The sequence below is a fragment of the Lepisma saccharinum genome, chromosome 29 (genome assembly GCF_977018435.1).
Source record: "Lepisma saccharinum chromosome 29, izLepSacc3.1, whole genome shotgun sequence".
NCBI lineage: Eukaryota > Metazoa > Arthropoda > Insecta > Zygentoma > Lepismatidae > Lepisma > Lepisma saccharinum.
Window position 1 is genome coordinate 17639809 of NC_139257.1, and position 23987 is coordinate 17663795.

The following is a 23987-nucleotide window of genomic DNA, read 5'->3' on the forward strand; positions in this document are numbered from 1 at the left end:
AAAACTTGAACCAGCCATCAAACACACTGCTATTAATATACCTAAATTCTTGGCCATAGAGACTCTAAATATTCACTGTAATGTGGCCGAGGGTATGATCACCAAATCAAATGGCATAGGCACTCACAAACAAACTGGCATCATTGCAACATTCAAGCCTAACTCTGAATTTATGGAGCCCATCATCTACACTCCATCACCAACATTATATTTTCCTGTGTGCCATAATAGAATAGATTACATTGAGTTGATGGTCACTAATGAAAAAGAAGAATTAGTTGATTTTTGCTGGAGCCACAACAACTGCAATCATAGAAATTAATATTTAAATAAAAATACATACAAAAAAATGGAAAATATTGAGAGTTATGAGCTACAATCACTCCCCCCAAACAGGAGGACCTTTGCAAATTTAAATCAACCCAACACAGAGATTGAGGTTGATCTTGATGTAGGGGATGGCTTTATACACCCCCACAGAGCAGATCTATATATCAAATTTGATGTTGTAAAGCTCGATGGTACAGATTATCCGGCAAATTCAAATATAAGATTGATAGACAATTTTGTGCCACATCTGTTCTCTGAAATTGAGATCAGAAAACATGGTGTTGTTATAAACAGAGTAGATTACCCTGGCATTACCTCTACAGCTTTGGCCACACTAAAATTATCCAAAACCGAGGCTTCTTACTACAAAATAGGTGGATTTGAGGCTGGTGATAAAATATTATCCAAGAGCCACACAGTATTGTTCCCCATGCGCCTATTGCCAGGATTCTTCTCAGATTACAAAGATATTATGCGGAAGGGTGGTTTAAGAATTACATTTAGAAGAGCTGCAAATGATAATAATGCTTTGATGAGGTACAGTACATTAAATTCTACTGGGGAAGCTCTGCCTAATACCCTACCTGATGAGGGCAAGTGCCTTATTCAGACTATGGAGCTAAGAATTCCGGTTGTTGAATATGAAGCCAGTTATGCTCTTAAATACAAAGCAGATATCCTAAAAATCCACAGGTGCCTTTACAATTTTATACATATCAATGTGTGCAGAAGCCTGCCACTGGTACCTATTATGAATTTGATGCTACAAATTCATTCTCCAGTATACAATATGACATGCCAGATTTTGTGGTGGTACTGTTTCAGACTGGAAGACACAATAATCAGGAAAAAAATTCAAGTAAGTTTGAAAGCTGCAACATCAAGAACATATTTCTTAAAAATGGCAGAAATGAGGTGTTCCCCAGAGAAAATTATAATTTAGACATGTCAAAAGATGATTTTCTTAAATTATATGAAGCATTTACAGCATACAAAAGGGTCACTACTGGCAATACTGACATGTATTACTCACCAGATGAATTCGAAGCACAGAGACCCATGTTTGTCATCAACACCTCAAAAAGGAAACAAGTTGTGGTTAATGACAGGACAAACATTAAAATTATCTGTGAATTCCACGATACACTCCCTGATGACACCATATGTAGTGTTATTCTTATAGGTGAAAAATCATATGTTTATGATGTAAGAAATGAGAGAGTCACAGAGCAATTCTAGAAGGCCTCTGCATATTACCGAACCGGAAGTAAATATAAGTGGGTGTGGGTGGGTGAGGGTGGCTTTTATGAGCATTTTGGCTTAGTTTTAAGTGTTGCCAAAACAATATCAAGAGGGGCATATTTTTGACAAGCTTATGGACAACAATCTCACAGGTTCAGCCTTTGCACACATGGCCGAATCAATCTGTTGAGGGTTCTTCATTTGTACACTAGAATTCAAGATTCTTGGGATTTTGACAGAGTAGCACACTATAAACAATAAAATAATATGGGTACTTGGCTTAGTTTTAAGTGTAGGCAAATCTGTCTGTTGAGGGTTCTTCATTTCTACACTAGGATTCAGAATTCTTGGGATTTTGAGAGCATATCACACTTGAGCAATTGGGGCATATGGGCATCTTGGCATAGTTTTAAGTGTAGCCAAATCGGGCTGTTTAATCAAATAACCTCTTCATTTGTACGCTATGTGTGTCCCAATAATACCACAAAACACACTACTCAGGTGGTACATATTGTATCTATCACCTTCAAATGACAATGGAAAGATGATGAGTACTTGTAGTAACTTTATTTGGTTCATACACATAAGCATTTAATATGGTGCATAATATAGACAATACAGACATCAGTGAACTTTGAAACTAATGTCCTCTAAAAGTTCTCCTTCTGCTTGGATGCACCCTTCGAGGCATTGCAGGATGGCTTCCATGACACATCTCAACATGCCCTGTGTAATATCGCATATTTCATGGCTGTCTTCAAAACACAACTTGTGGCTCTCTACTGTCTAACTCACCTCAGAATGCTGTGTCTCTGGAAAAGGTGCATGGCAATCTTCATTGTTTCGCCACAGTGCCCGGTGCCTGTTTGGACGAAGGCTTCCACTCCTGCAATCCACATCCGCAACGGCCAATGCTCAATGATATACTAATTGCCTGACTCCCAACTCTCCAGAGATGTAGGTGTGCCACACATACACACGTGCATTCTGGCAGGGTTGCCTACTCAAATTGGTAGATACAGTATGTGCCACTCTGTATGTAGGGCAACACTGTTTGTATTCTTCATAACAGATATAGAAACGAACATCGTAGCAGATGTGCAAATCAATTTAATTTATGGCAATGTATGCTTCTGTGGGAAGTAAAATATTTTCATTCCTCTCAACAACTGTACTTAGAAGAGGAAGAAAATTAATACTTTATCCAAATGCATTCTTTTGGTGAGTCACTATGGTCCAACCAAACCTCATTGCAATTTTAAGAAGGTAAGATGTAAAATTTTACATCCTGTGAAATTCCTTGCCATTCCACCAGCCATTCAAACCCCTTATGACAAACAATTCTCATTTGATGGTGTTTTTTGAACGTATATCCTCACATTTGAAAATCCTACACTTTTAAATTCAAATTGGTTTCTTCAATTCTTTCAAAAAATCTACAATACTTGTAAAAATAAAAAAAATAGCCCATGATCTAACAGCCCTCTTGAGGGCCAAGGCCTACCTACCGACTGCCAGCCTCACTCCCCCACCTGCCGAGTTGGACGATTATCCAACCAGCTACGGCGTGACGTGTGGTCAGCACGACGAGCCCCCAGTCAATGTTGTAGGTTTCCATGACCAGGTTACGTTACTCATTCATAACTCCCCAATTTTCTCGCGATGGTGGGTGTACACTAATCCCATACACGGTCTGAAATCTCGGGAGAAAAGTTGTTACACTTCCCCCAGAAGACAAACCTGCAGGCGTTTCATAGCCTGGGCCCAAAGCCTGATGCCTTAGACCACACAGCAACGGTGCGGGACCTACAAGGTAACCAAAAAGTTCTTGCTGTTCTAGAGCAAGTAATTTCCATCAGCATCCAACACCTTTTGCCAACGTTCCTGCAGCTGCACAATACCCTGGTGATAAAACTCGGCGGGCTTGGATGCAAAGAAGTCTGTGAGTGCGTTCCGCAGGTCTCCCTCATTTGCGAAGGATCTCTCACGGAGGTGGTTGTCAAGAGAATGAAACAGGTGGTAATCTGTTGGTGCAAGGTCTGTCGAATATGGTGGATGGTGCAGTGCAGGTGCAGTCTGACTATTTCAGCGGAAACATGGAACTTTTCTGCAAGTTCATCACACGTTAGACCACTGTCTTCCTCGATGGCTGCTTTCAGGGCCTTGTCATCCAACACTGCGAGGTTCATCCGAAAGGCTCACATCTCCCGAACGGAATTTCTGGAACCAATGCCTGGCAGTGTGTTCGTTCACGGCATTCTCCCAAAATACCTGCCAAATGCGGCGACTTGATGCGGCAGCTGACAGGCCCACTTTCAAGTCATATATCAAACACACGCGAACAAGCTGCTTTGATCCCTCCATTTCTCTTCGACACTGGACGAGCTATGACTGCTGTGTGTGCGCATGGTGCCTGTATTACTGACAGTCGATGGTCAGACTAACTCCCTATCGCTTGGCAGGCACGTGCATCATTTCGTTTCCTCTCTGTGAGCGCATGATTAATGGGACGTCAAAACGGCAAGAACTTTTTTTGGTTACCTTGTACACTTCCATATGTATACAAGTTAAAAAAATAACAAGAATTGAAAATGAGGAGTTGTTCCTGTGATGAGAAACTTAGTCACATGTTGCTGGTCCCAAAGGTTAAACTAGAAAAAAATGTAAAATTACCAAAAAATAGAAGCTTAGATTTCTTGAGCAAAATGTATAATGATATTAACGTCACATAATAATTGGATTTTACAAAGCTCACCTTTGTTGAAATTGGATCACAATCATGGTATGTGGCATATATAAGGAGACCGCTGTAGCAACAGAGAGAAATCAGAGCCATGAGACCAAACACAAAAACCCACAGACCTCTGGAAGAAAACAAAGCAACTTGATATAAGCACAAATTAGTTATTTTATTAATTACACCAAATGCCTAAATGATGGATTAAATACTAACATTAAGAAGTAGAAGATATTTTGACCTATATATTCTATAATAATTAATAGAATTTGTGCTGAAATTAATATTGAAAGCCCAATAATTTCTGCAAAACAGGAGAGTGGAAAAGGTTACTTAATACTGAACTATGGAATCTTCTTTCGTTGCCTCATAATATTAGAATAATGAAATCAAGAAGACTTTGATGGGGAGGTCATGTACTATACATGGGAAAGGATAGACAGTTTACCTGATGGTAAAGGACCTGTGGGAAGGGCAAGACGAATGTGGAATGACAATATTAAAATGGAAATTGAAAGGCTGGTCATGAGTGGATTGGCCTTGCCTAGGATAGGAAAATATAGAAAACACATGTTACCATGGCAATACACGTATTATAGCAAAGAAAGGATTAAACAATTTGAGAAATTCCAATGAAATTTGAAACTGCTATACAGACTAAGGAAATTCTGTAAACAATGAGAACTGCAGAAGCACTTTCCTAATTTAATTTTTCATGTAACTGCTTTTGGATCTCTCATTTGTTTACTACATTTCACTTGTCAATTGTTTTTTACATGTCCCACACTGTAGCCACTTGATCTACAGGATGAGTGCAGGTTCAAGTCTCCTGGTTGAAGTGCAACAACTTTTCTCCTGAGATTTCGGGCAGTGTATGTGACAGGTGACCACCCACCATTGTGAGGAAACTGGGGAGCTATGAATGAGTAGCAAAACCCAGTCATGAAAACCTATAGAGCCACCACAAGGAAAAGGACCTTCTGACAATAGTCTTGGTGCACCTTTTAGTAGGGTGGAATTAGCTAAAATTTTGCTCCAACCCGGAATTAAATACTACAGAAAAGATTTTTTGTTGGAATGTTTTTCAATCAATGTTAGGACAACTCAAATCCAAAATTCCGAGGAATGCAAGCTTGGGGAAATCATTCTGCATACGAGGGTAGGTCAATAAGTATCTGCACTTCCGTTGTAATTTTCTTTAGGTTGGCCACACTGATTTCTGTGCAGGTATGTCAATGGAGTGTTTAATTGTCATTGACTTAGTGTATATTTTACCTTCACAATCATTTTTACCTTTTCTTGATGTGTTTACAGGGTAAAATGGTTGAAGCATCATCCATTTACACCAAATAAGAAGAGCGATCACTAAAAATTTGCTCCAATCCAGAATTAAATACTACAGGAAATATTTTTTATAGGAATGTGTCCAAATATTAGGGCAACGCAAATCAAAAATGCCAAATGATGGAATCTTTGGGGGGGAATCATTCTACATACGAGGGTCGGTCAATAATTATCTGCACTCTTGCCGTAATTTTCTTTAGGTTGTCGACACTGTTTTCTGTGAAGGCATGTCAATGATGTGTGCATTTGTCATTGATTTGGTGTATTTTTGAGATTCACAATTATTGTCTTTTCTTGTAGTGTTTACAGGGTAAAAATGGCCGCTCCACCCTCCATTTATACCGAAGAACAGTCATCAGTAATCTCTCTTTTGTTGTCTGTAGGTGTATCAGGGACTGAAATTTCCAGAAGACTTGCATCACAATATAGAGGACAAAAGACTTGCCACTTCATCGATAGTTACTCGTGGGTCAGAATCATGGCATGAACTTGCTCAATGTTGTCGTGAGTAATGGATGTGAATGGCCATTCTTCTGGTCCTTCACGATTAACATTTGTCCGACCATTTTGAAGCTACAAAGGCTGTTGCAGAGAAGGTGAGACTAATTCCTATATAGGGAAACAGCGACCTCCATTTGCTAGCAAATGTACTAGGGTGAAAATTTGGTTCATTACCTGCCGATTGAGACCAAAATGAGTGCAACAGGTCAAAAAGTCGTGACTACATAGTACTTAAAAAACAAGGATGTACATGGACCCCTCCAAAAATCATTAAAATGAAACAAAAAAAATTACAAACCACAAAATTTTTATTCAGAATCAACCATATCTAGTAGACGTACATCTTTTTCAAAATAGGCACCGTTGACAGCTAAGCAAGCATCCATACGCTCCTGCCACTTTGTGAATGTCTTTGAAAATTCGTCATCAGGTAGCGAACTGAAGAAAATGTGCGCTGCGGTGATCACTTCTTTGTTCGTCATGAAATGACGACCACGTAAAATGGCCTTTAAAAGTGGAAATAGCCAAAAGTCGCAGGGTGCAAGGTCCAGGCTGTATGCTGGATGTGGGAAAATTTCTCTTTTTCTCTTTGTTGCGTAATCCTGAAAAGCCCGTGCGGTATGCGGGCATGTGTTATTGTGGTACAATATGAAGGAGTTCTTCAAATGCAGCCTCTTTTTTGCTACGTGCTGGCACAGTGTCTCAATGACTCCTTGGTAATACTGTGGCTCTACTCAGTCTGTCTTGATCGGCATGTGCCTGTTGAAACATTGCATATGTTTCCGCAGCACTTTTCTCTAAATGCCAACAAAATTTTATGGCATTGTCGCTGTTCATATTGAATACTCATCGCGAAAAGCAATGTTATGCACAAAAACCTGGAGGGGTAAATGAAACACGTTCCACGTAAATCAACACAGCTGCTCACTAATGTGGTTTTGCAACATGTGACAACTTGCTACGGAAACAGAATGAGTCATCCTACATGACATGACTAGTGCCGAAACCATAGGCAGTGTTGCCAAGCCAGGAAAAAATCTGTCTCACCTCTGCGACAGCCTAGGTATTTTTATTTTTAAGTGCCTCATAACCTTCCCTCCCACTCCAGAGATAAAACCAGGAAGAGTTAATATCAACAGATGAAACTTATAAGATGACTTACCTCTGCGCATCTCGAAGTGTTGGCAATGCAAGGTACCTCTGCACCATGTATTGGTTTGTAGCATTCTTGTGTAAGAGGAAGCCTATGTTGCCTATTGCAACAGTCCAGAATGTGTGACGAATTAATGGATTTGGATCAAAGCTAGAATTAGACATTGATAGATAATTTATATATCTTTTTACATTGGCAATTTATTTAGAATCTGTCTTGTGTAAATATTAATTTGACAAACACACAGATGCATTTTTTATCTCGTTTCTATATTTTTATCCAGAACAAACATCAGCTGCTTAAATGGAAATAAACAAGGGAAATGAAATACAGGGGGAAAATAAGTAAACAATTCTTTTTTATGCCAGGGGGAAGTCTTGATACTCCCTGTGGGAACCCATGGATAGTGACGTGATGGTGGCAACTGTAATAATCATTATTTGAGCAAAACGGTAACATGATTTATTATAACTTATACAGTGGTTCCGGCCAAAGAATGGACTTGAAAATTCTATTTTTGTCTTTTCTGTCGAAAGCCATGGAGGGTCACATGAATCGCTGAACCAATCGGCTTTGTCCAGTTGCCATGGTGAGGGGAATTCTCGTGGTATTCTGCATTGCCAAATTTTTGTTTTGGGTCGTTTTCGAAACAATGAAACCCTCAACAAAGCCAAGCAGGATAGCATGCGAATGGGTATCCCCTGCCTCTCCCTGAAATGTAGCGAAGGGAGCATGTTGACAGGAAGAGGTGTCGTGTACGACTGGACAAAAATCAGGCTCTCTTGAACTGGAGGAGGAAAGTCTGTGTTTTCTCAGGTCCATTCTTTGGCCGGGCAGACATTAACTAGGGACATGAAGTTTTCGTTTTATTTTTCCCTAAATTTCGATGTTATTTTTCACTGCAATTCAGTGTTATTTTTCACTGTTTAGGGCAAAATTCGGTTTTATTTTTAAGACTTACCTTAGTGAGTTAATGACAAAATTTCTTGCATTGGGAAACTGTTTCATCTCATCAGCCACTAAATATGAAATGTTTACTGAATGATATCACCCAAATCTTTGAACACAATCATACACATGCCATTTCCCTAACAATGTCAAAAAAATCCCTCTGCGACCTCAAAATACTGTTTTGTGCAGTTTTTGGAAGTAACTCAGTTACAAGCAACAGTTACTTTTTTAGAAAATGTAACTGAAACTAGTTACTTTTAAAAGTGAGTAACTGTAACTGAGTTACTTTTTTACGATAGAAGTAACATTATAACAGTTACTTCTACAGTTACTTTGCAACACTTAAATTGCTAAGTAAGTGTCATAAATTATTGGCGATTTAGGACTCAAACTGAACCGGAATTCAGTTTCTGCTGTGATATAAAATCCATCCTTTGATACATTAATTCTTGCAAACAATAGATGAAGAGGAAAAGAGAAAGTTGTTGTACTAAATTTGTCTCCTGGCGGTGGTCAGTCGGTAGGCTCCAGCCAGGTGCCAGGAATTTCAAGGTTTATCTCATCTTTCGTTTGGTAGACCTGAATTCCAAAGCGATATACACACCTCAGAAGAGGGGTGGATTTCCCAGAAGCGGGAAGATAAGCCTCTAGGAGGAGAATTCCTTTATATTGCTGACAGTTTGCAATTGTCAGTTGTGTACTGTGAAGTGTCTCTTGTTTCTGTAGTTTGTTCCTCTGTGTTGTTCCTCGGTGACCTTATAACTTCCCCCTTCTATAAGCAGCATCCGATAGTTTTTATCTTTGCTATAATATCGGATTAAGCTGAAAAGGGACGTACTGCAATATCTCAGTGTTTTTACGAAAGAATTCAACGATACTGGTAGTATGAACGAAACTGAAGAAGACGAGAGCTAGCAAATGTGCATATGTAATTGTTTCCACGTGATTTCATTTATCTCAGTTCCTGATAATTTAAAAATGGAAGTAAAAATATTTCTGGTTAGAATTCGCTTATTTATGGTTATTCATCATTTCTGGACGTTTTGAAAAAAAAGTAGAATTTTTGTAAGTGCTATTCATTTAAGATTTAATTGAGAACCCATTTTCTTGAAATAACAGATACGACAGAACTCACCATTATTATTGATACAACAGTTAATTACAACACTCAAGTGGCAAACGAAAGAATAAGGAAGACCCTAACAACCATTCTCGCTTGTTTATGTAATCATCTCAGAGAGAACTGAAGGGGTAAGTTTAAAATGCCATTTTCACCTTCATTGATAACGCACAATTATAACAACACACTATATGTCAGGGGTCCCGGATTCTAGTTCGTATCGGACATGAATGTTTGTTCCAATGAGAATACAGAAAACAGAAAGTTGACATACATGAAAATTGAGAAAATGTGAATAACGGGGATATTACCGCATAGGAGTATTCCTTAAAAAGAAGTCATTAGGGTGCCTGACTGCCATGCAAGAGACCTCGGGTTTGTTCCTCGGTGGGGGAGAACCGAGATTTTTTCCACCTGTTGAAGCGACTCCAGCACCCTCCCAGGTTCGTATAAAGTGGGTACCTAGAGGAATCTCTGGGGTGTTAAGGATGACAGGGACGTGGTGCTGATCACATCACTCCCACCATCGGCCATGATCAAGAAAGTGTGAGGCTCTAACTACTACTAACTCTAACTATACGCCTTCATGGCATTGCGCAAAGCACAGGAGAGCACTTTATTTTGTAATAAATATAAATATACGAAGACTTATGTACTACCAGTATCGTAAGTAAAAGACATGTTAGTCTTCACAAAATATTTTATTACAATTAATGATAGATTTGTGTAATTTGGTTGCAAGGAAATTTTCGGCAGAAAGTAACTGTAAAAGTAAATTACAGTTACTTTTGAAGTACATGTAACTGTAACTGAGTTACTTTTTAAAATGAGTAACTGTAATTGTTACTTTTTTAAGCAAGTAACTGTACTGTAACTGTAAACTAGTTACCTTTTTTAAAAGTAACTTTCCAAACACTGGTTTTGTGTGGTTTCATCCCCCCCCCCCCCCCCGAAACACAAGAGCTGCTTCTTCCTGAAAAATTTTCCTTCTGGGAATATCCCCCCACCGAATTCTACTTCAGCACAAGGATAAACGCTGTCAGTCATGTCTGCGCCAAACTGCAATAAATGAAGCATGACAATCTCTTTTGGATCGAACTTTCACCAGCTAGAACAAATGCCAGATCTAAAACTGCTTCAGTTAGTTCTTTTTTAACAGAAGAAGTGTTATCCCCAGTTTGTATTGCATATTTCGCTGTGTTTTTAGTGTTAAAATGCACACTTTAGTGTTGATCTGAGAAATGGCATACTTCGCATTATTTCGTGATTCCAAAACACTGAAAAGTTGCCTCCTTTCCCTTCCCAAGTACATTTTAAACACTATTTAGCTTCTCTCAACTTCTCGGTGTTATTGTTAAAGCGAAAACTCTGTCAGTGACATTCATTGTTTGACAGAAATGCTAGAATGAACAGCTAGTCTCTTGTGAAATATTTGTGATTTAGCCACATGTTCTCAAATTTAAGAGACTGACCAACTGCCTTCTTACAATCCCATCACTCCCGAGGTCCAGACACCCACACGGAATAGTCACAACACTATGCTCCATTACTGTTTCTGGGTAGCAGGTATCCATCAGCCACCCCAATCCACGGATAATAATAATAATCCGTTGCGCAACAGCCCATGAAGGGCCTAGGCATACCTACCGACTGCCGATCTCCCTCCCACGCTTTCCTTCGTCACCTCTAAGCGTGGAGATCTTCAACCAGTATTGGAATAGTCGGGGGGTCAGCCCGACGTATCTCCAGCTGTTATAGTAGGTCTTCTCGACCGGATTACGCTCACTCACTCGGAGCTCCCCAATTTCCTCACGATGGTGGGTTGCCACCGGCCCTATACGTAGGCCGAATAAATTCCGACCAGAGCCGGATTCGAACCTATGCCGTCCCGCAGCGAACGATCTCAAGACGAGTGAACGCCTTAACCCGCTCGACTACGGAGGAGGACCCAATCCACGGATACCTCTTCCTAAAAGCATATTATAAATGAAGCCCATGATGCAATAGTATTTGAGGTCCAGGGCCTACCGACTGCTGACTTCACTCATTTTCATTAGGAAACAGCTAAAAATCTCTTGTAGCTAAAGACTTCTACCTCCTGTCCAGTGGCGTGCAGTGCTAAATCAGGCAGGGGAACAGGTGACCTGCACTTGCCTCCTCCCCTCCAAAACCCATCGTAATATAATGCAGCAGACCAAGTAAAATTCAACCCTTGTTGAAATGAACCAAATAAACATACGATACATATGTTACACATTGTCAGAAGTGACATACATGAAGCACGTTAAAATTATGACAATACCAATGTTAAAGCAAATATGATATAATGTAAAGAAAACATTAAAAACAAAATTGTTGATGCGCAACAAATAAAAGCAATTTATGATTGATCACAGAAAAAAGAATGTTTTTGTCGAAACCTGTTTCATCTCTCTATTTGTAGATTAAGTTGACTTTTTTTTTGTAGTAGATGTGTAGCATTTTTGTAATTCAAAGGTCCTCAATGCAATAATGCCAATCAGAGGGCTGAGTTTTTTCATCACGTCCGCTAGATTTGTAGAAATTGTGACAAAACCTGAACAAGGACAACAATAATTTGCCACTGGAAGAGTATCCAGTTAATCATTTTACAGAGTTGTAGTAACTTGTTTAAAAATGCCTTATGTAAGATTTTGTTTTTATTTCTGTTAAGATAGGTGTTGGTTTGCTGTCTTTTCTGTAAAGTTCAATGAACTAAAAGCTTTTGTGTTCAGCCAGTCGATCATACAACATTCGCAACCCTACGCTCGCAACATTCGCTCTCTTGTCCTGCCGCCGGGTGCGTCTTGGGGCTGTTGGAACAGGTTGATGCGATCTGTTCCCTCGGAAGCTATTTCGCAGCATTTAGCCAAGGCATTTAGCAGATGCTTAGACTGCAGAAGATTTTTCCAGTTTGTTATGACTGGCAGACGCAATTTAGAAATGAGATTAGAAAACTATAGACTTACTACACTGAAAACTATCACTACAACGCAATTAAAGTTTAGCACATAGCAAAAACTCGAAGGAAAACAAATTTGCTATGTCTCTTGTAGCGAACAGCTAGAGAGTTCAGCTTCCGTAGCACCATGGGGATCGTTTATCTTCATGCGTGGTTGGAAATACTCGGTGTCAGACCAGAGGGTGGGACAGATGACGAGGGTAAGTGAAGTAAACAAATGTCCAGTCACGGTGAAAGTTTTTCTTTGGCGTGTTGATTTCGGAAGAAAGAAGTATTCTTATTATGTTATTATAGATATTTTAAATAGCTAAAAAGGGTGATAAGTAGAAGGGAACAGCCTGTTCCCTCTGTTCCATGGAGGGACCGCCACTGCTCCTGTCCCATGCAACATTTCTGACAGCATTAGCCTGTTGTTTCCTCCAAATTTTCATTCTGCTTGTAACAAATGATGACAGGGCAACTAACATTTATCCATCTGCTGAATATTTTATCAAATGCAATTACAATTGTTTCCTGATGAAGGTTAATTAGTCAAAATGATGATTGAGACAAAACTACACCAATATAAGGTACATTATTTTAACATTATTGCCTGCTAATCAAGGGATCCTTGGTGGAGAGTATTGATTAGTGTACATAAAGTGAAAACACAAACTCAAAATTATTTTATTTAAATCAATGCCAATGCCAATGCTTTATTAACAGGTTTTTTGTAAGTATCGGGACCATTGTGCCCTTGACTTACTATCATGTTCTTACAAAGTAGTGTATATACAACATTTTTCTTGCTATAACCCAGGTCGACTGTCGGCCGGGATTTGGACAATAGTTCATCTGTATTATTTCACTAATTCGAAATTGTTGAGTTCCTTGTTATAATTTTGCATTGACAGAGGAAGGAAATAATCACTATTATTTTTCAAACCATACAATAGTTCGGTGCACTGATGAAAAGTTCTAATCACAAACTACATTTTGCACATCACTTTAAGACACAAAACATAAAATAACCACATAGAATAATAATAATGATAACAATATATAAGTAACAATAAGTAACAAAGAAACAACAAAATCACAATCTGTGCTTTTATAGCTGCACTATCAAGGAACATTAATCTGCTCCATTGAAAACAGTACTTTGAAGTACTCATAAACAGGGAGTATATGTAACACATAACATAATAATACAATAGAATTTTTTGAATTTAGATTTGTTCAAAATTTCGGGGCATGGAGTGGGACATCCGGACCTGTGGTCGAGTTCCAATGGCCCGAACCGCTGGATTTGGATGCTGTTGGATCTGGCTCCAGAAGTTGTAACACATGGCATATATAGCAGATTGAACATAATCTAGTTCAAGGTCCTCATGGATTTGTAAGATACGAGTATCTCGGCTATGGCCAGTAATAAGTCGAGCAACATTATTCTGTATAATCTGCAATGTCCTTATGACTGAAGGTCGGAGATGACCCCAAGCTGGTGCTGCATACAGGAGTGTGGGACGTACCATCATCTTATACACATGCAAGCGAGTCGTCAGTCCCAAGGAAGGATTGTCCAACTCGATTTTGTGCTTTTGCTGTCACAGTTGAGATGTGTTTATGGAAATTTAGTCTTCGGTCCAAAACCACTCCTAGATATGTGGTAAAAGGTTTGTCCGGTATAGAAGATCCCTGAAGTCGTAGAATCTTTGGGAGTTGTCTATGTCGACGTGTAAATAAAACCGCAGCACTCTTCAGTGAATTATACTTCATGCACCAGCGAGTAGACCAATATTCCAGCTCTAATAGTTGTTGTCTCATCCTGCTGTAGCATAGTTCTTGTAAAGGGCTATTTGTAAAGATGGCAACATCATCTGCATAGGTAGCTAGCATGCATCTATGAGTAGCAGGGATATCACTGGTATATAAAGCAAACAGAAGTGGAGATAAAACAGCTCCCTGAGGGACACCAGCATGTATGATCTTAACGGTAGATCGAGCACTTAAAAATTGCACCTGAAATTGTCTCTTTTGTAAATACTGATCCAATAATTGCACCAAATAAATAGGAACTCCCAGTTCCGATAGTTTCACAATTAATCCAGAATGCCAAATTGGATCAAAGGCTTTGTCGGAGTCGAGAAATACCCCTAGAGTATGTCGACTGAGATTAAAGTTTCCTGTAACATACTCCACTACTCGGACCAGTTGCGTAGTAGTACTGTGATGTCGACGAAATCCAAATTGACGATACGGTAGCAAGCCTTTTTCATGCACCACAGCTTGTAATCGTCTGAGTAGCATATGTTCAAAGATTTTGCTAACATGGCTCAGAAGACTTATAGGTCTATCATTCTGTGGTAGAAGAATGTTCTTTCCTGGTTTTGGCAAGAGGATTATTTTTGCTAGTTTCCAACTTGATGGATAATAGCCGGTAAGGAATATAGCATTGAAGACTTTTGCTAGAAAAACTAACAATTTTCTGGGGCCGTTCTTCAGTTGTAATGTAGTAATAGTATCAAAGCCAGGTGCCTTACCAGGTCGAAGAAGATTTATAACACCTTTGACCTCCTGAGGGGTCGTGAGAAGTGGATAAGCTGCGAGTGGTTCACGACGTAATTGTTCCAGTCGATGTTGAATCTTCTGGATATAATTGCCATTATGCGGTTGATCTGGTGTGTGGAATTGGTCCTCCAGATGTTTGGAGAACACTTCAGCCTTCTCCTCTGGTGTGTACACCATGCCATTTGGACCCTGGAGAGGGTAGGTAGCAGATTGTGGATTCTTTCGCAGATAATTTCTTAATAATTGCCAGAATCTACTATCCTGCATTGATATCCCGGAGAATTCGGTGTCCCAATCTGCCTGTCGCTGCCGAATGAGATATCGGCGAAATCGATCGTGAAATTGATTATACAACTGTTTGTAGCGATGGTTATAAGTTTGTTTCCATTTCCGTCGGAAATATTTTTTACAGTTCAGGAGGATCATACCCTCACGGGATAGACAGCCATAGTTATTGTATAACTGAGGGGTTCTGATAGTGGAGTAAAGATAAGAAGTTTGTATACCTGCTGTAAGGTTTTGTAAAGCCGAATCAATTTCGGCTGGGGTTTTTAAAGCTAAATGCAAGTCAATGATAGGCACTAATTGTCGAGTGTAAGCATCCCAGTCTGTTGTAACATGATATTTTGGAGGAGGAGGCTTCAATAAATTATGATGAACAATTTCAAAGAGTATTGGTTGATGGTCCGAGTCTAGATCATGAATAACATAGGGACCAGTCATAATATTTACACCTTGATATATCAAGATATCCAACACATCTGGAAGTCCACGTCCTCGTGGATAATGAGTGGGTTCTCTTGGGGCAAGAATGGGCAAGTTCAATTGTTGGACACTTTGGAGAAGAGAGGCACCTCCACGGTTCACTACACGCGAATTCCATGCAGGGTTTTTACAATTTAGATCACCAGCTAAAATCGCTTTGCGGCCCAAGCGAAAAACAATCTCTAGTTCTTGTATGGGAATAAGCTGTTCTGGAACGTTATATCCTGCTATCAAAATTAGTGGGTCGGTGGTAGTTAATAGTTCAATTATTGTGATTTCTAAAGCTTCTAGAGCTGGATTTGGAAGTTGACGTGCAAATAGCGAAGATTTCACAACTACAGCCGTACCTCCTTTCCGTCCCGGGAACCGATCGTTTCTATAATTGGTATAATTTGCAATTTTCCATTTATTACGGGGTTTCAAGTGCGTTTCATTCACCAGAGCTATATCAACATTATATTCACGTAAAAATTGTTTGAAAGTCAGGAATTGAGTACGAACTCCATCAGCATTCCACTGAACACACGTCAATGTTCTACTTATCGGAGTACCTTTACGGGCCATTTCCGAAAAGGTTATCCAAAACATCCATGGCAACACTGAACTTATCTACGATTGTCTTGGCATGACTAATTCGCTGTAGTCCAGATTTAATTTTTTGAAGAAAACCCCTGAAATCGAAAATTTCTTTTATGCTAGTCCAAATGTCCTTTATTTAAATCATATTTTTCAGAGGCAGGCAGAAATTACTACACTTCGCCAAGTTAAGAATTAAGGAGTAAAAAGTGATCTTACTTGAACATATCCAAGCGTCCACTGTCGTAATTCCTCCGCAAAACAACTCCCACACCACCAACATCCATTGTTCCCTTAATCATCACAAACAACATGGAGCCATACATGAGAAGAGACTGAAGAACGTCTGTCCATACAACGGCCTTAAGGCCTCCCTGCCAAAATTAAAAAGATTGAACATTTGTAATACCAATAAATAAATATCATCATATTGTAGCAAAAATTGTTAAATCACAAGTTTGCTTGAGTGTTCAGTCAGAACATTCATGTGGCATGCTCAGGTTCCATATGTTGCAGTTATTTTTAATCACCCTATACAAAGCTAATTTACTTGATGCTGTAAATTCAGTTCATGTATCTATGTTGTTCTGCTTGTCTGATTAATAATAATAATAATAATAATAATAATAATAATAATAACCCATGACTCGACAGCTCTTCAAGCGCTAGGCCTATCTCCCGACTGCCAGTCTCCTTCCCACAATCCTACCTAGAGGTGTGGAGATCTTCAACCTGTGAATGGGGTGATGTGATGTTAGCATGTTGAACCCTCAGCCATTATAGGAGATTTCCAAGAACAGGTTACGCTACTCACTCATAGCTCCCCAATTTCCTCACGATGGTGGCTTGCCACCTGTCCTATAAACAGACAGTAAACCCAGAAACTGAATCCAGGCAGACTCGAACCCATGCCGTCCCGCCATCGGAGCCCAAAGCACAGCACCTTAGACCGCACGGCCACGGAGGAGGACTCTGCTTGTCTGATTTTTCACATCAATTCCAACATTGTAAATATATATAGAAAAGGGAAAATTTGAAGAAATAATTACTTAAGTCTTTGGCCACCCAGAAACCCTATATTCTTTTTAGGAGCTTTTTTTTTTTTTTACCAAATTGACAAGCAAAGTATTGTCCCATGGAAATGAACCTTGGAAATAAATTAAATCTTTAATATCAGTGATATGCTCAGACTGGGCTGTTTTCTCAAGAATGTGCTTTGTTGTGATTGACGGATTGTACAGTAGACTCGCGATTATCTGAGCTAATTGAGACCGAGATTACCTCGGATACAGAAAAACTCGAATAATACACAGATAATGTGCTAATAGGTCGTAAATGACGAAACAACACTTAAAACTGTATAGTAATTATTTATTACTAGTACAACATACACCTACACAGAATTAAACACCACCGTAACAATCGGATACACCGACAATGTAACGAACACGTGCAGCGCGGAGGGTGACTTGACTCCATAAACAAACAGGGGTGTGTGTTATGAAGCGCAATGTTTTCCAACCACTCCCTTGGTTAATCGCGAGTCTCCTCTATTGAAAATATTTAGGTGCATCAGCACTTAAGCTATTTGTGCCCAAAACAATATGGGGGAGGGGTGCAGCCCCTTACTAAATTCTACACTTTTTTTTCTTTTTGTCTCCGAGGACTAAAAACTTCTCATTGGTTAAAAGCTGAGACTGTAAAGGGGAACTCGGCATGCACAAGAATAGCACACAATCCTATACTGGTCAAAGGCCCAGAGCCTTGGCCTGCAAGACTGCAATTACTACAAGTGAGGTTGGCATTAGGGTGTTTTCAGAAATGATCACTAAGGCTGTCGTGCGTGATCAGCGAAGGTTTCTATGCAGACTAGAGGGCCCAGTGTTGCTTGTTCTTTGTCACTTCTGCATGAAATGCCCATGTTGCTTCTCACTTCGATTTGAAAGCTCGATTACTCTGTGATCTAAATAGCTAAAGAGTAGCGTAAGTCTATCACACTATACCAAAAACTTTTGATAGAAGAACTGTTGTCATAAGTTATGTAAAGTAGGGATGGCCAGATCCAGATCCTGGCGGATCCTAAAATTTTTCGGGTCCGGATCTGCGGATCCGGAATTTTCAGATCTGGATCCGGATCCAGAACTTTCGGATCCGGAATTTTCAGATCCGGATCCAGAACTTTCGGATCCGGATCTGGAATTTTTGGATCCGGATCCATTTTGCCATCCCACATGCGCTTCTTTGGAAAGTAAGAATGTGTTTATAACACATTGTTACCTGCTAATACACACACACACACACACACACACACACACACATATATATATATATATATATATATAATATACATACATACACACATATATATAGTGTGTGCGCGCGTGCATGATTTGTAATTAATTAATACACTTTCAAGGGAGGTCTAAGTCTCCCCCTCCGATTTCCATGAAATTTGGCAGGTGTATGGAGGGGCCAAAGGAAGAAATACGTGTTTTTGTGTTTCAGCTAAAAAAAAACTGTTTTAGGGGGCAAAACCCCCTCAAAAGTCAAAATGAAGACAAATTGACGCGGGGATCTGACCCCTGTGTGCCACTCATATTCCCATGAAATTTGGCAGGTGTATGGAGTGGCCCAAAGAAAGAAGTACATGTTTTTGTGTTTCAGCTAAAAAACGGTTTTAGGGGGAACCCCCCTCAAATGTCAAGATGATGAGAAATTGAAGTGGGGATCCGACCCCGAAACCACGTAAATATGGCATAGGAAGAAACAGGGGGCATAAGGGCCCTCTATACACCCCACAAATTTCATGGAAATCGGAGGGGAACACAGGGGTCAGATGATCCCCACGTCAATTTGTCCTCATATTGACATTTGAGGCGGGTTTTGCCCCCTAAAATATTTTTTTAGCCTTAACAAAAAAAAACACGTATTTCTTCCTTTGGGGCCCTCTATACACCTGCCAAGTTTCATGGAAATCGGAGGGGGACACAGGGGTGAAATGCCCACTTAAATTTGTCCTCATCTTGACATTTGAGGGGGTTGCCCCCTAAAACAGTTTTTTAGCCGAAACAGAAAAACACGTATTTCTTCCTTTGGGCCCGTTTATACACACACCTGCCAAGTTTCATGGAAATCGGAGGGGAACACAGGGGTCAAATGCCCACTTAAATTTGTCCTCATCTTGACATTTGAGAGGGGTTTTGCCCCCTAAAACAGTTTTCTAGCCGAAGTGAAAAAAAACGTATTTCTTCTTTTGGGCCCGTTTATACGCACACCTGCCAAGTTTTATGGAAATCGGAGGGGAACACAGGGGTCAGATCCTCACTTCAATTTGTCCTCATCTTGACATTTGAGTGGGTTTTGCCGCGTAAAACCGGTTTTTTTTAGCTGAAACAAAAAAAAAAACAACACGTATTTCTTCCTTTGGGCCCCACTATACACCTGCCAAGTTTCATGGAAATCGGAGGGGGACACAGAGGTCAAATTCCCACTTAAGTTTGTCCTCATATTGACATTTGAGGGGGTTGCCCCCTAAAACAGTTTTTTAGCCGAAACAAAAAACACGTATTTCTTCCTTTGGGCCCGTTTATACACACACCTGCCAAGTATCATGGAAATCAGAGGGGGAAACAGGGGTCAGATCCTCACTTCAATTTGTCCTCATCTTGACATTTGAGGGGGGTTGCCCCCTAAAACCGTTTTTAGCTGAAACAAAAAAAACACGTATTTCTTCCATTGGGCCCCACTATACACCTGCCAAGTTTCATGGAAATAGGAGGGGGACACTTAGATAACCTCCCTTGTTAGTCTTACACTTTGTAATTATATAACACTGCATATATTAAAATGTTTTATTTTAATTTGTAAAACTGTAACTGTAGAAAAATTGTATAATTTTTGTATAACATTTCTATCTTGTTCTATGTGTTAAAGGTTTCATATTGGAATGGAATGTCTCACATTTATGTGTGTTTCCATTTCCAATACATTTGAATGTATACATATTCGTTTCAATGGCATTTACAAAATCATCTCTGACATTTTATGTTAAACAAGTAAGATTATTTTTGTGCACGAGTGTTAGCCGATGCGTAGCAAAGTATTTTAGGAACAATACTTAAAAAAAATTATTGTAGGACTAACAAATGAAAAATTTCTTTGTAATCGAAGATCATAATACCTTTTAAGGTGTGGTAATATTATAATGGGATTGAGATACGAAACACTCGGATCCGGATCTGGATTTTCGGATCCGGAACTTATGGATCCAGATCCAGATCCGAAACTTTTGGATCTGGAACTTTCGGATCTGGTCCGTAACTTTTGGATCCGAATGGATCCGGATCCGGATCTGAATGGATCCAGATTTTTCGGATCCGGATCTGTTTGGCCATCCCTAATGTAAAGTACTATAGAATGCCATCAATTCTAAATCAGATTCATACTTTTGTATGTGAAGGTTCACCTAAAAAGTATATATTTTACACATAATTTCATTTCAGTCACAGTAATTTGTTAATTATTATAATGGTGTTGAAGGAACATGATAATTTCAGACTGAAACCCTATTTTTTGAAGGGACATCACCATTATGGGGGGAAAATATGCCTTCTTCACCCCTCCCCCTGAAAAAAAATATCTTGCTGGCCCTTCCCTGGGAAAAATCCTGCAGACGTCCATGTGTACTGAACCAACTAACAATTGCAAAAACTTGATGATAAATAAACATCAATGTTCTTTTCTTTTAAAAAATGCATTAGATTGAATAGGCACGCACTTGAAGCATTGCTTGAAAAGTCTTAAAATGTTGAATGTTCATCATTTATGATGATGGAATATGTGCATGCATAATATGAGTAAATTTCATTAGGTCAAAATTCTTATAAAACACTTACCACACTAGTATAAAATATGCAGACAGTACACACCAATGGTGTTATAATGTGTATGTTGACCCCTGTAACTAAAAACCAAAGGAAATAGTTTGATAATCAGAACAACAACAACAAACATATTACTACATATTTAATGTCAGGCTTGGTTGTTTATGATTATGAGATTAACTGATAAATATAATTCTCCTAATGTATTCAAAGTTTGATTATAGTTTATGAAAATCACTCGCATTCAAGCTAGTGATCTTGTTAATCTTAAAATCAGATGCTTACATGTTTTATAGGAAATATTTGAGTCCAAATACCCATCGGTCATGTATTTGGTTAGTCACACAAGCTTAGTTGATATTTTTTTGAAACAATACCGATGTTAAATGTTAAATTATAAGTATTCCATTCCATTCAATCTCTCAATGTTTTCCTTTAAAATATTTATATGTTCATGTATGAGATAATGATAATTATTTAATTGTTAATTCCACCTTTGCTACTAAATGTTAGTGAAAGTTAATGATAAAAGATTTTCCATAATTGTAGGATATTTTGACTACAAAGATGCACAAATTTTGAATAATATTACCAGTTACCAGTAATTAAATTTGAATATATGTTATCCATTACCAGTACTCAATCCTGAGTTATATTCTTTGTGGAAAGAATTAAAATACTGTAGTATTTATTAATGTAAATAAACATTAAATGAAAACATGTTACCTTGATTAAATGCCAAAGCAGGAACATAAATTACCACTGGTGTCCAGCATAACTGAAAGAAATTTAGCAGAAAAATTAAATTAGCAATAGAGCATAATAAGACAAATGAATTGAAGATAAAATATTTCACGTTTTGTGTTGTTAGCATGCGTACTGATCAATATTGGATAATTGTTGTCTAACACACAGACACACTAAGCAAAATGAGACAGGGCCTCCCCGATGGCGCAGTGGTAGCTTTGTCGCCTTGTAATCAAGGGGTCCCGGGTTCGATACCCAGTGCAGGCACATAGTGGTTCGGATTCAACTTTAAACTGTAGGGCCAGTCCCGATTAGCCTTACTGTGCATAAAGTGGACTTAAAACACTAAATCAACCAACCAACCAAAATGAGACAGCCAGAATTGTCATGAGATGTGAAATGTCCAATACATAACAAGAAAGTCAGTGAGTGCTCTTTTTCTGAGGTTCCACAACCGTTCCTAGAATATCCGTGATTTTATGAGTTTATTTCTGTTGCTGCGTTCTACACATGTTCTTTCATTCAAAAGACACAATTTCACAGTACACAGAAACTACTTCCACATGATATTTCAATCACTAGGTCTGAGCAGATACTCAATATAATATGAGTACTTGAACCTTATAATAACATAACATGTTGTTGTTAACTGTCAATACTTGGAAGTGCTCTTCAGAACCCATGTGATCTTAAATCGGAGAGAAGCTCTTATAATCACTCATCATCAAGAGAGTTTCTAATTGTATTAAACTAATTTTAAATCTTAAAATCTGATCATTTAACAAACTTTCAATTGACCTGAAAAATCTTGGAAAAGAGGAAAATCATCTATCAGTTTAAAAAGTCATTAAGAGGATTTAGAAATCTCAGCAAGTCTGGGAATGATAAATATAATTGTACATTTGGTGAAATTGATTATTACAAAGTTATAAATGCTATTGAGCTGTGCAACTGTTTCTTGTGTGAAAAGAAAAAAATTAAAACTATGCCATTTCTTGCAACTGGAGTCAATGCATTCATATTTCCATTCCAAAAATGTTCTATAAACATAGTTACTGAAAATTGAACATTATAAAATAGTCTGGAAATTTATTTAAAAAATACTGGATAAAAGGTAAAATTGTGTAAGTTTTATTAATACTACTGGAACCATCAGCATTTTAACTCTTGTATTATTTTTATGTATGTTTGATTACTTACCAAAGATAGCACAAACAATCCAGATCCAAAAATGCGCACTGTTTTGTTGAAACGCCTCTCGAGGTACTGCAAATTAAAAGCACACAGAGCCATGAATCAGCATTGGTAACATTTCTGATGAAAATTTTGTCTACTGTTTTTAGCAGAACTATATAAAATTCGTGTGAGTATTAATATGTCTGACAAATTTACAATTCATGATGGGTTAAAACAAGGAGATGCATTATCTCCATTGCTCTTTAATTTTGCCTTAGAATATGCTGTTAGGAAGGTAAAAGAAACTAAAGAAGTACTAAAATTAAATGGTGTGACTCAGTTGTTAGCATATGCAGATGATGTAGACTTATTAGGGGATGATATAAATACAATTAAGAAGAATGCTAAAATATTTTTCAAAACTGCTAAAGAGATAGGTTTGGAAATTAACAAAGAGAAAACTAAATATATGCTTACAGGCCGAAACCAAGTGTTAGGTAATAATCAAAATCTAATTATTGATAACAACTCGTTTGAACCAGTTTCCAAATTCAAATACTTAGGAGTAATATTAACAAATGAAAATTTTATTAAAGAGGAAATAAAAAGTAGGCTTAATTCAGGAAATGCATGTTACTTCTCTCTTCATAAACTTTTGTCTTCTCGTTTAATATCTAAGAAACTAAAAGTTAAGATATACAAAACAGTAATTTTGCCTGTAGTATTATATGGATGTGAAACTTGGTCCCTTACATTGAAAGAGGAACATAAATTGAGAGTATTTGAAATTAAGATCCTTAGGAAAATCTTTGGACCTAAAAGGAATGAGGAGACAGGTGAGTGGAGAAGGTTACATAATTTAGAACTACATAATTTGTATTCATGTCCAGATATTATTAGAATAATTAAATCAAGAAGACTTAGGTGGGCAG

General features: G+C 38.4%; 1 protein-coding gene across 1 annotated transcript in view; it reads right to left on the minus strand.

The window, feature by feature from the left end:
* Positions 1–23987, minus strand: part of LOC145981537 (sodium-coupled monocarboxylate transporter 1-like) — a 78032-nt gene that overhangs the window by 40667 nt on the left and 13378 nt on the right. Inside the window, exons 4-9 of the mRNA XM_083114846.1 lie at positions 23080–23145; positions 21859–21910; positions 21145–21212; positions 16469–16623; positions 7317–7457; positions 4328–4436 (exon numbers count right to left, since the gene is read on the minus strand). Of these exons, the coding sequence (XP_082970972.1) occupies positions 4328–4436; positions 7317–7457; positions 16469–16623; positions 21145–21212; positions 21859–21910; positions 23080–23145 (591 nt within the window). The remainder of the gene's footprint in view (positions 1–4327; positions 4437–7316; positions 7458–16468; positions 16624–21144; positions 21213–21858; positions 21911–23079; positions 23146–23987) is intronic.